A 13,284-nucleotide genomic window follows, 5' to 3' on the forward strand; every position below is an offset into this window, starting at 1 on the left:
ATGTTATTCCCCCCCTCAGTGGTCACAATGTTACGGATGATTGGTGGGTATACAGTATATAGAAGTGTCCTGCGAACGTTTTCATGTAAACGCATGCAATCTTCCTCTTCAGTTCGGTTTCACATCTACGATAATGCGTTTTTTTACCCGGCACAGGAAGGGTTAATCAGCGTCCGCCATTACGATGGAAATTTATTATTTTGCCATATCAAAATCTTCCAGCGCTATTCGTCCGTGAACGGGGGTCGTCACGGCGAGGAACGTTGTCCCGGAGGATTCCGGGAAACGTCAGCGAATTCTGCGCTTTTTAGTGAGCGAGGTGCAACCGGCGAGGGACGAATTAATACCCCGGCCTTCAAAACCGAGGATGGTAGAACGTGAGAATCCAAATGGTGGCCTTGTGCTGATTCATGGGGCGTTGTGGGAGTTAAAGTGGACCTGTCATCATCTCTATCGTAATGCAAACCGTTGGCGCTAGGGATGTCCTGATACCACTTTTTTTTTTAAGACCAAGTACAAGTTCTGTCCCCCCAGGTACTCACCGATACCAATTACTGATACTTTTTCTTAAAGGGACAGGTGACATTTTATTCTAAAACACCACAGATTGATGATTTTAGGGCAGTTTCTCACCAGAACTGAACACATTGTTGGGAAGACAGGTTCTCTTTATGACATATCAGACAAAAGCTGGGAGCCGCCGCTGATCACTGAAGCGAGAAAGGTTACACACATGCGTCGGTGCGCACCGGCTATCGCGGGTCACGTTCCCACACGCATCGCACATGGAGATACGCCGGAAGGTTTCGCCTCCTCATAGGTCAGCCGTCACATCTGCTGCAACACGCGTGCAGAGAGCAGAAAACGCAGCAACCGGGCCGCGGCTGTGCACGGCGACACAAGTATTCAATGATCATTGTATGTCACTGCTCTGATAACAAAACCATTACAGACCAAGTGCTCTGCACCCCACCACCAATGACAGCTCAACAGGGCACACTGAGCAGCTCAGGGATGGTGGGAGCCCCTCATAATGGGCACAGCAGGTGTACAGACCCGGGAACTCAGCACAGGGATGGTGGGGGCCCCTCATAATGGGCACAGCAGGTGTACAGACCCGGGAACTCAGCACAGGGATGGTGGGGGCCCCTCATAATGGGCACAGCAGGTGTACAGACCCGGGAACTCAGCACAGGGATGGTGGGGGCCCCTCATAATGGGCACAGCAGGTGTACAGACCCGGGAACTCAGCACAGGGATGGTGGGGGCCCCTCATAATGGGCACAGCAGGTGTACAGACCCGGGAACTCAGCACAGGGATGGTGGGGGCCCCTCATAATGGGCACAGCAGGTGTACAGACCCGGGAACTCAGCACAGGGATGGTGGGGGCCCCTCATAATGGGCACAGCAGGTGTACAGACCCGGGAACTCAGCACAGGGATGGTGGGGGCCCCTCATAATGGGCACAGCAGGTGTACAGACCCGGGAACTCAGCACAGGGATGGTGGGGGCCCCTCATAATGGGCACAGCAGGTGTACAGACCCGGGAACTCAGCACAGGGATGGTGGGGGCCCCTCATAATGGGCACAGCAGGTGTACAGACCCGGGAACTCAGCACAGGGATGGTGGGGGCCCCTCATAATGGGCACAGCAGGTGTACAGACCCGGGAACTCAGCACAGGGATGGTGGGGGCCCCTCATAATGGGCACAGCAGGTGTACAGACCCGGGAACTCAGCACAGGGATGGTGGGGGCCCCTCATAATGGGCACAGCAGGTGTACAGACCCGGGAACTCAGCACAGGGATGGTGGGGGCCCCTCATAATGGGCACAGCAGGTGTACAGACCCGGGAACTCAGCACAGGGATGGTGGGGGCCCCTCATAATGGGCACAGCAGGTGTACAGACCCGGGAACTCAGCACAGGGATGGTGGGGGCCCCTCATAATGGGCACAGCAGGTGTACAGACCCGGGAACTCAGCACAGGGATGGTGGGGGCCCCTCATAATGGGCACAGCAGGTGTACAGACCCGGGAACTCAGCACAGGGATGGTGGGGGCCCCTCATAATGGGCACAGCAGGTGTACAGACCCGGGAACTCAGCACAGGGATGGTGGGGGCCCCTCATAATGGGCACAGCAGGTGTACAGACCCGGGAACTCAGCACAGGGATGGTGGGGGCCCCTCATAATGGGCACAGCAGGTGTACAGACCCGGGAACTCAGCACAGGGATGGTGGGGGCCCCTCATAATGGGCACAGCAGGTGTACAGACCCGGGAACTCAGCACAGGGATGGTGGGGGCCCCTCATAATGGGCACAGCAGGTGTACAGACCCGGGAACTCAGCACAGGGATGGTGGGGGCCCCTCATAATGGGCACAGCAGGTGTACAGACCCGGGAACTCAGCACAGGGATGGTGGGGGCCCCTCATAATGGGCACAGCAGGTGTACAGACCCGGGAACTCAGCACAGGGATGGTGGGGGCCCCTCATAATGGGCACAGCAGGTGTACAGACCCGGGAACTCAGCACAGGGATGGTGGGGGCCCCTCATAATGGGCACAGCAGGTGTACAGACCCGGGAACTCAGCACAGGGATGGTGGGGGCCCCTCATAATGGGCACAGCAGGTGTACAGACCCGGGAACTCAGCACAGGGATGGTGGGGGCCCCTCATAATGGGCACAGCAGGTGTACAGACCCGGGAACTCAGCACAGGGATGGTGGGAGCTCCTCATAATCGGCACAGCAGGTGTATAGACTCGGGAACTCAGCTCAGGGATGGTGGGAGCTCCTCATAATGGGCACAGCAGGTGTATAGACTCGGGAACTCAGCTCAGGGATGGTGGGAGCTCCTCATAATCGGCACAGCAGGTGTATAGACTCGGGAACTCAGCTCAGGGATGGTGGGAGCTCCTCATAATCGGCACAGCAGGTGTATAGACTCGGGAACTCAGCTCAGGGATGGTGGGAGCTCCTCATAATCGGCACAGCAGGTGTATAGACTCGGGAACTCAGCTCAGGGATGGTGGGAGCTCCTCATAATGGGCACAGCAGGTGTACAGACCCGGGAACTCAGCACAGGGATGGTGGGGGCCCCTCATAATGGACACAGCAGGTGTAGAGATTTGGGAACAGGCTACAAAGGCAACATTCCAATGCCCTCCACAACACTGTGACCTTGGCTTTTCATGAGATCGGAGTTTTGTTCTAACTTTCGGCACAGCTCTGCCTGTCACCAGCTGAAAGTCGCCTTGCTAAGTGTGACGCGTGACATTGTTATTCGCGTCACACAGCGCGCCTGGCGCTGTCACCGTGTAGCGATTAACCCTCCTGGAATACGAGCCCCGGCACCTGTGTTATTCTCTGACCTTTAACATCTCCTCGTGTATGGAGAAGTGCCCGTAGGAGCTGAAGTAGGCGCAGTCCTCGCTCTCATCCAGATCGGCGATGGCCCCAGCGGAAGACGAACCACATCTGACATCTGCGTTCATCACAAAATCCTGCGCAAGTTGTCTGTAATCAATTTGAAAGATACCCCTGAGACGAGATCTCCGAACCGTGAAAATGAATAGAGGACGAGAGTGAGCGTGCTGCGCAGACGGGGGAGAGAGCGCTGGCCAGTGCTGTGCTGCCCTCTAGTGGCCACACAGTGCACTGCTACTACAGGGAGCATGAGAAGCTTCCATATAAGTGCCCATTCACAATGGTGTGTTGCGTTAACGTGCGTTATGCCGTGCACTGACATCCTGACGGCCTATATGGAATGACGAAGTACAGGAAGACCTGCAGTATTCATTGTGACATAGCACAGAACTGCACTGGCAGGGTGCACTGGGGTCCCATCAACAATGAATGGCCCCACATCACACCAACACGCTTTACCGCACCGCACTAGTGTCAATGGGTTTCCGGAAGAAGAACTGCTGCCTAGAATAGCCAATCACAAGGAGCCTTATTAATCAATTATCCGATACGACCCGTCTGCAGCACCTCACAGCTGGTGATGGGATTTAGATCTTCACTCTCTGGACCCCATTGGTTAATACACACCATGAGATATAAGATGAGCTGCTCCTTTCATTCCAAAACACAGAGCTGGGATCAAAACATTCTGCGGGCGGGAGGGAGGGGGGCAGCATCAGAAACCTTCCCTACACTCACCTTGTCTGCATTAACGATAAGAGGAAGGGAGGGGAGGAAAGGAAGGAAGGAGGAATGGAGGAAAGGAAGGAAGGATGGAGGAAAGGAAGGAAGGATGGAAGGAAGGAAGGATGGAGGAAAGGAAGGAAGGATGGAAGGAAGGAAGGATGGAGGAAAGGAAGGAAGGAAGGAGGAAATGAAGGAAGGATGGAGGAAATGAAGGAAGGATGGAGGAAAGGAAGGAAGGAAGGATGGATGGAGGAAAGGAAGGAAGGATGGAGGAAATGAAGGAAGGATGGAGGAAAGGAAGGAAGGAAGGATGGATGGAGGAAAGGAAGGAAGGAAGGATGGAGGGAAGGAATGAAGGATGGAAGGAAGGAAAGAAGGTAGGAAAGGAGGAAAGGAAGGAAAGGAGGAAAGGAAGGAAAGGAAGGAAAGGAAGGAAAGGAAAGAAAGGAAGGAAAGGTGAGGACGGGAGAAAGGAAGGAAGGATGGAGGAAAGGAAGGAAGGAAGGATGGATGGAGGAAAGGAAGGAAGGAAGGATGGAGGGAAGGAATGAAGGATGGAAGGAAGGAAAGAAGGTAGGAAAGGAGGAAAGGAAGGAAAGGAGGAAAGGAAGGAAAGGAAGGAAAGGAAGGAAAGGAAAGAAAGGAAGGAAAGGTGGAAAGGAGGAAAGGAAGGAAAGGTGGAAAGGAAGGAAAGGAGGAAAGGAAGGAAAGGAGGAAAGGAAGGAAAGGAGGAAAGGAAGGAAAGGAGGAAAAAAGGATGGAAGGAATGATGGATGAAAGAAAAGGAAAGGAAGAAAGGAGGGAAAGAAGGAAGAAGGGAAGGAAGGGGAATAGGGGAAGGAAGAGTAGGGAAGGAAGGGGAAAGGGAGGGAATGAAAGTGGGAAGGAAAAGAGGGATTCAGGACTCTATAATGTTCATGTTACTAACAGGAAATCGATGAACCATTAAATAAAAGCTCACAGATGTGGCCGGCCTTCCATTACCACCAAAGCCGGCCACACATGTTCCATGTCTGTGAAGTCTCCTTCACATTTTCCCGGCATCTAAACAATCCATTCACTTCATATCCAATCAGGTCGTCCCAAAGGCTACACTGTTTTTGGTCAATCACACGGTGACATGTTTCAAGCTTATAAAGACTTTTTGCACAATGTATCGCCCCGGCACAAACCTCGTTTTCTGGAGCTCTTGGAGAGCGTTGGCTAAGCGCGCTTCTGCTGCCTGCGCCCGGCTCTCCGCTTCCATCAGTCGGCGGTGCATGGAGGGCTCGGCGTTTGCGTCCTGAGCCCCGCTGCCGTCACAAGCCATGTCCTCCACATCTGCCACATCAATCAGGAAAGAACAAAACATCAGTAACAAAACTCTCATCTCATCAAAACCACTTGAGGATTGTGAACGCAGGAGATACGTCCTAAAAAACATACGGACGCACCTCTTACCTCCAGCTGGACAAAGACACACACAGAAAAACAATGGTTAGGAGGGAGAAGGTGAAGAAGGTGTTAATTAGGGTAAGCAAAGGGTTAGAAAAGGGAGTAAAGAAATTAATAAGTGCTAAATTTCATTTTTTTTTAAAGTAGCAAATCAATGAAAACAAAGACGTTACTTTGCATCTCTCCATTTCCTGTCTGAGCCTCCATAGAGCTTTGGGTCACGGGAGGGCGCTAGTTTATGTCCTCCGGTGACCCTTAGGAGAACACTTACCCCATAGTTCTCTTTTAAGGGCGAGCCTTCTCCTGTGATTATTTTTTGTGGTTTTCAGGCTCCAGCATTATTATTTTAAAGTTAGTTACTAGGCAGAAGAAACTTTTTTTTACATGTTCCTATTGCAGTCTAAGGGGCCAAAAAACGTGCCATTCTGCCCCCAAAAAAGCTTTTTATAAACAATGTGTCACATGATCCACTTTTTGACAGCAGCTTCTATATCTACACAGCAGCTCCGGCAATTGCTAGGAAGGGAGCAGAAGACGGGCAGAACTACGACACACGTTCCTCACGTTTCATGAAGTCTGATGTGAGGAGAACGTTCAAAGTCCACAAATGGAGAAACTTGGAGTTCAATTTTAGGCCGCAAAACGGCATTCTGAATGGAACATCCCAAAGTGACGCCACATGGCTCGGGGGTGAAAAGGTGACAACACAGAAAGCTGAACCAATGACCTATCTGCCCCCCCCCAACCATCCCTCACCGTACTGCAACAACATGTCATCTTCAATCACCGGCTTGAAGAAGTCATCTTTATCCCAAGGCTTCGGCCTGCTGATGTTTTGTAGACTGTCTACTGTACAGTTCTGAGAAGAGAGAAGATCCCAACGGCAAATGTTACATAATGAGCCCGTCATCCTCCTGCTTCAAATGTAACAGTAATGTGCCAAGTGCAGTGAAGAGAGCCACAAAGGACGCACACAAGTCCCAATCCGCAATCTCCTTATCGATTTACCATCAACTATGAACCTAGAACCTCCGGCCTTCCCTTCAGTCTTCTATCTGACCTCCGGCCTCCCCATCAGTCTTATATCTGACCTCTGTCCTTCCCTTCAGTCTCATATCTGACCTCCGTCCTTCCCTTCAGTCTTCTATCTGACCTCCGGCCTCCCCATCAGTCTTCTATCTGACCTCTGTCCTTCCCTTCAGTCTTCTATCTGACCTCCGTCCTTCCCTTCAGTCTTCTATCTGACCTCCGTGCTTCCCTTCAGTCTCATATCTGACCTCCGTCCTTCCCTTCAGTCTTCTATCTGACCTCCGTCCTTCCCTTCAGTCTTCTATCTGACCTCCGGCCTCCCCATCAGTCTTCTATCTGACCTCCGTCCTTCCCTTCAGTCTCATATCTGACCTCCGTCCTTCCCTTCACTCTTCTATCTGACCTCCGTCCTTCCCTTCACTCTTCTATCTGACCTCCGTCCTTCCCTTCAGTCTTATATCTGACCTTCGGCCTTCCCTTCAGCCTTCTATCTGACCTCCGTCCTTCCCTTCAGTCTTCTATCTGACCTCCAGCCTCCCCCTCAGTCTTGCACAGTTGTACTGGCTCCTCCCCTCTTCCTCTGATGCCACTGCACACTGGGAGCTTCTCACAATGTGCATTAGAAGCTGCAGCAGATCAGATAGAGCCCCGCCTCATTTGCTGGCTGGAGGTCATCCAGCCCTTTCCTCCCCAGCCTGACTGTCCCTGGCCCCGCCCCTTTTATTCATTGGATATCAGATCTTTCAATCATGGAGACTCAGCAACACAGGTGGCCGTTACCAATGCAAATACACCCTGCCTAGGAACGCCCACTCCTCCAGACTGACACCCGCCCATCAAAGCATCTGACATTAGCATAACTCCTCCCAAGAGCCCGCCCACTGCTTGTATCAGGGCTGAGGACTCTTGAGAGGAGTACTGCGGCGCGGTGCTGTGATGTTTTCAGAAATCTATGTACAGCACCCTGCTGGCCCCTCCCACCAGCCCTAATCTACCTGCAATGCACAAGGAATCACAAGGAGCCAGTGATGACATCACTGCATATAAAAAAAAAAGGTATGTAATGAAAATGTCATCAGCATGTTGATGGGGGAGGGGGGGGGGGGGGGGGAGACCAGAGAAGGTAAAATATAAGCAGACTGAATAATAATAAAAGTCCTGACTATATAATAAACGCTCGGCGGTCTCTTAGTCCGTCGGCAGTGAATCATACTCACTGTGGATCGGACGAAATTAATAAATTTGATGTAGCCGTAGAAGTCCAAACCTGCAACACAGAACAAGAACTCTAATTAGCAATGCCGAGGCTCATAAAGAGGAGGACAACTATGGCCGAAAAATAGGGTTCCAGTGATCATCAGAAGGGAATTCATTACAATGTATCTATAGCTGAAACCTCGCTCTTTGTGGATGGAGAGAGGAAGGGTCGGGACCCCTGTCAGGTTTATACTTCTAGTAAATAAAAGTAAATCACCGGCACACACTCGAAGGGTTTTTAAAGTATTGATATGTTTATTCAACAACAAATGTCACATACTGTCATGCGGTGCTAACGTTTCGGGTCCGCGCAGGGATCCTTCATCAGAGCGACAGCGTGTCACTGTGGCTCTGATGAAGGATCCCTGTGCGGGCCCGATGTGTTGAATAAACATATCAATACTTTAAAAACCCTTCGAGTGTGTGCCGGGGATTTACTTTTATTAGTGTTTTGCGCGGCGCCATCCACGTGGTCACCTGGGCACCACATGTACCTTGTGGTTTTGAGACCGTGGCAGTGCGAATGGGATTTGGACTTTGCTGTGAGGTTTATAATTCTGTCTGTGGACCAGCTGGGGGAGATTCACCTTCTCTATATGTAAAAGACGCCATTGTCAACCCTACAGGGATAGAATCCTCCAATGGGGACGCCTGTTCCAGTGGCAGGGGATCTCTGCTGTTGTTGTTGCCTGCCCACCAGCATGCAGGAATCACAAACACTGAAACACACAAACACTGAAAGGTGACAGTGTGAAATCCTGCTGGAAAGGGACCTTCATATTTTTATATAGTTACATAGTATTTGGGGTTGAATAAAGACACCGGTCCATCAAGTTCAACCTTTGTGTGTGTGTGTGTACAGCAGTCCGTGTGATCTTGTTTCTAAGAGTACCTGTCCCCTGTATGTTGCTGTCTCTGAGGAAGGTATATCATTGACTTTTCAATGATTCAACACGCTCAGCTGATACCACTGCTTGTGGCAGAGAGTTCCAAAATGTAACCGCTCTGACTGAAAAGAAGCCCCTACGTCCTTTGTGGATAAATCTTTTCTCCAGCCAGGGGCATAACTAGAAATCACAGGGCCCCATAGCAAAATTTTGTATGGGGCCCTGTGGTTTCTAGCTATATCCCTTGCAGAGCCCGCCTGAGATTCCAAACAGCCCACATGAGGGTGACCCTGCAGAGCCCACCATAGACTATATGGTGGGCTCTGCAGGGTCTCAGGTGGGCTGGTCACACCCCTGCACACCTCTTACCTGTCAGCCCCGATCCGCTGTCCGCCTCCTCCTCCTGCACAGGGCCCCGCTCCCTTCCATCGTCAGGCCCCTCCTCCTCTGACATCACCAGTCCCACCTCCTCTTCTGCTGCAGGGCCCCCCCTCCTCCACCGCTGCCGAGGCCCAGCATCCATCCTTTCACAGCAGCGGCTGTGAGGAGGAAGGCGCCACAGCACAGATCACTGATAGGTTGTCGGTGATCTAACAGCGACACGTTCCTCTTCATGGCCGCCAGTGACAGCCAGCAGCCTGAGATGCCATAGCGACCCACACGGCATTAGGGGGATGTCCTGGCCGGGCCACCCTGTGCCCCCATAGCGGCCGCCTGGGTTACTATGGCGATTGTTACGCCACTGTCTCCACCAGTTTTAGGTGGTGGCCTCTAGTCCTTGTTATGGAGTTTAGAGTAAAAACTGTATTGCGGATGTTGCCGTCACCAGAGAACATTTTGTACATCAAAATCACGTCCCCTCTTAATCTCCTCACTTCCAGCGTGAACACGTTTAAGTTTAGCACCCTTGTCCCATAGCTTAGGTCCTCCAGCCCCTTAATTATTTTAGTTGCCCTTCTCTGGACTCTATCCAGCTCCAGGACGTCCTTTCTGTGGATTGGTGACCAGAACTGGACCGCGTACTCCACATGAGGCCGAACCAGCGATCTATACAGTGGCAGAATTATCGCATACTAAGAAGGAATGATCAGATCGGGGGAGGGGAACCTCAACAACCATTTACACAGTACAGAGAGGGACACACCGTATGTGGAGACAAACTCCCGGATGTTGAACCGATGCTGGTCCTGGCAGTGATGGAAGACTTCCTCCGGAGACGGAAATATCCTGTGTGATATACAAGGCAACGGTGTTATATATTGTCACCGGCAAGTGGGCGGAGCTGGGAACTCAGAGATCTCATCACTGGAATCCCCAGGAGGTAAAGGAGGCCACTGGTTTAGGCAGCGTTTGTGGACTAGGGTTCTGCAAAACCTTGGGGTTCCTTTACCAGTAACAAAGCATTCGCCCCACTGACCACCAATGTAAGGGTTCATCCCTCCCCCTGACCACCAATGTAAGGGTTCCTCTCTCCCCCTGACCTCCAATGTAAGGGTTCCTCTCTCCCCCTGACCTCCAATGTAAGGGTTCCTCTCTCCCCCTGACCTCCAATGTAAGGGTTCCTCTCTCCCCCTGACCTCCAATGTAAGGGTTCCTCTCTCCCCCTGACCTCCAATGTAAGGGTTCCTCTCTCCCCCTGACCTCCAATGTAAGGGTTCCTCTCTCCCCCTGACCTCCAATGTAAGGGTTCCTCTCTCCCCCTGACCTCCAATGTAAGGGTTCCTCTCTCCCCCTGACCTCCAATGTAAGGGTTCCTCTCTCCCCCTGACCTCCAATGTAAGGGTTCCTCTCTCCCCCTGACCTCCAATGTAAGGGTTCCTCTCTCCCCCTGACCTCCAATGTAAGGGTTCCTCTCTCCCCCTGACCTCCAATGTAAGGGTTCCTCTCTCCCCCTGACCTCCAATGTAAGGGTTCCTCTCTCCCCCTGACCTCCAATGTAAGGGTTCCTCTCTCCCCCTGACCTCCAATGTAAGGGTTCCTCTCTCCCCCTGACCTCCAATGTAAGGGTTCCTCTCTCCCCCTGACCTCCAATGTAAGGGTTCCTCTCTCCCCCTGACCTCCAATGTAAGGGTTCCTCTCTCCCCCTGACCTCCAATGTAAGGGTTCCTCTCTCCCCCTGACCTCCAATGTAAGGGTTCCTCTCTCCCCCTGACCTCCAATGTAAGGGTTCCTCTCTCCCCCTGACCTCCAATGTAAGGGTTCCTCTCTCCCCCTGACCTCCAATGTAAGGGTTCCTCTCTCCCCCTGACCTCCAATGTAAGGGTTCCTCTCTCCCCCTGACCTCCAATGTAAGGGTTCCTCTCTCCCCCTGACCTCCAATGTAAGGGTTCCTCTCTCCCCCTGACCTCCAATGTAAGGGTTCCTCTCTCCCCCTGACCTCCAATGTAAGGGTTCCTCTCTCCCCCTGACCTCCAATGTAAGGGTTCCTCTCTCCCCCTGACCTCCAATGTAAGGGTTCCTCTCTCCCCCTGACCTCCAATGTAAGGGTTCCTCTCTCCCCCTGACCTCCAATGTAAGGGTTCCTCTCTCCCCCTGACCTCCAATGTAAGGGTTCCTCTCTCCCCCTGACCTACCAATGTAAGGGTTCCTCTCTCCCGCTGACCACCAATGTAAGGATTCATCCCTCCCCCTGACCTCCAATATAAGGGTTCATCCCTCCCTCTGACCTCCAATGTAAGGGTTCATCCCTCCCCCTGACCTCCAATGTAAGGGTTCATCCCTCCCCCTGACCTACCAATGTAAGGGTTCATCCCTCCCCGTGACCTACCAATGTAAGGGTTTCTCTCTCCCACTGACCTCCAATGTAAGGGTTCCACGACTGCCCCAGGGGGGGAGGGGTGTTCCACGTCCTGACCAAAGCCCTGGGGGATTCCATGAACTGACCAGGGCCCCCGGGGGGATTCCATGACCTGACCAGGGCCCCGGGGGGATTCCATGACCTCACCAGGGCCCCCGGGGGGATTCCATGACCTGACCAGGGCCCCCGGGGGGATTCCATGACCTGACCAGGGCCCCCGGGGGGATTCCATGACCTGACCAGGGCCCCCGGGGGGATTCCATGCCCTGACCAGGGCCCCCGGGGGGATTCCATGACCTGACCAGGGCCCCCGGGGGGATTCCATGACCTGACCAGGGCCCCCGGGGGGATTCCATGACCTGACCAGGGCCCCCGGGGGGATTCCATGACCTGACCAGGGCCCCCGGGGGGATTCCATGACCTGACCAGGGCCCCCGGGGGGATTCCATGACCTGACCAGGGCCCCCGGGGGGATTCCATGACCTGACCAGGGCCCCCGGGGGGATTCCATGACCTGACCAGGGCCCCCGGGGGGATTCCATGACCTGACCAGGGCCCCCGGGGGGATTCCATGACCTGACCAGGGCCCCCGGGGGGATTCCATGACCTGACCAGGGCCCCCGGGGGGATTCCATGACCTGACCAGGGCCCCCGGGGGGATTCCAAGGTTCCCCCCCCCCCGTGGCCTACCAATGTAAGGGTTTCTCTCTCCCACTGACCTCCAATGTAAGGGTTCCACGACTGCCCCAGGGGGGGAGGGGTGTTCCACGTCCTGACCAAAGCCCTGGGGGATTCCATGAACTGACCAGGGCCCCCGGGGGGATTCCATGACCTGACCAGGGCCCCGGGGGGATTCCATGACCTGACCAGGGCCCCCGGGGGGATTCCATGACCTGACCAAAGCCCCGGGGGGATCCCATGACCTGACCAGGGCCCCGGGGGGGATTCCATGACGTAGCCAAGGCCCCTGGGGGGGATTCCATGACCTGTATGGAGAGTATTGGGGTCTCTCAGGGTCTGAGCACAGTGTGAGATGTATCATTAGGTGTCGGGGGATTCTACCTCTCACAGAACAGACAGCGCGCTTCCTGCTGCAATCCAGAGTCCTCATCATCCCAGGCCGCATCATCCCCATCCCCATCTTCACAGTCTATCAGGTCCGGGGCGTCATCGAGATCTTCATCATCTGGAAGTGAAAACACAGATGTACACTTACAGCCAACACTTAGGGTTAGGGCAGGGAAGGGTTGGGGCCCCTTTTGGGCTTTTATTACAATATGTGTCCATATTGGGGAGATTTGCTCTCACTTCCTGTCATGACAGGAAGTGATTGGAATTCAGTGCAACGGGGATTCATACAAAAATAAATTAGTGGCTCAGTGACAGTGGACACACTGAGCTCACAGCAGACAAGGTCCCATTGGCGAGCCTCAGAAATAACCGTATAACTGGCTCCTGAGATCCGCCATCACCTCCAGCCAGAGAGGAACTACAAGTCCCAGCAAAGACCGCAGCAGTCCCGGTGTATCTGCTCACTCACATGTCTCCCAGCGCTGCGCCATCTTCCCTGTGACAGTCTGCAGCCACGCCCACTAACTTCCGGCTGCGAGCTCTGGGAACACGCCCACAGTCACATGGGCTGGAGAGAACGCGTCGTTTTGTTGCCATAGAAACCGTTGGGAAGGGCGTTCTATTGGATATCAGAGAGATACAATGTGAGGGGGGG

The 13,284-nt window shown here is 53.5% G+C and overlaps 1 protein-coding gene across 1 annotated transcript in view; it reads right to left on the reverse strand.

Annotated features, from left to right (window-relative positions):
* The window catches only part of PRMT3 (protein arginine methyltransferase 3), an 81,586-nt gene extending 68,463 nt beyond the window's left edge, over window positions 1-13,123 (reverse strand). Inside the window, exons 1-7 of the mRNA XM_018554758.1 lie at window positions 13,102-13,123; window positions 12,621-12,753; window positions 9,906-9,988; window positions 7,835-7,884; window positions 6,345-6,447; window positions 5,327-5,474; window positions 3,374-3,518 (exon numbers count right to left, since the gene is read on the reverse strand). Of these exons, the coding sequence (XP_018410260.1) occupies window positions 3,374-3,518; window positions 5,327-5,474; window positions 6,345-6,447; window positions 7,835-7,884; window positions 9,906-9,988; window positions 12,621-12,753; window positions 13,102-13,120 (681 nt within the window). The 5' untranslated portion in view covers window positions 13,121-13,123. The remainder of the gene's footprint in view (window positions 1-3,373; window positions 3,519-5,326; window positions 5,475-6,344; window positions 6,448-7,834; window positions 7,885-9,905; window positions 9,989-12,620; window positions 12,754-13,101) is intronic.
* Window positions 13,124-13,284: the final 161 nt, after the last annotated feature.

The sequence above is a fragment of the Nanorana parkeri genome, unplaced genomic scaffold (assembly GCF_000935625.1).
Source record: "Nanorana parkeri isolate BGI_ZX_2015 unplaced genomic scaffold, ASM93562v1 scaffold10, whole genome shotgun sequence".
NCBI lineage: Eukaryota > Metazoa > Chordata > Amphibia > Anura > Dicroglossidae > Nanorana > Nanorana parkeri.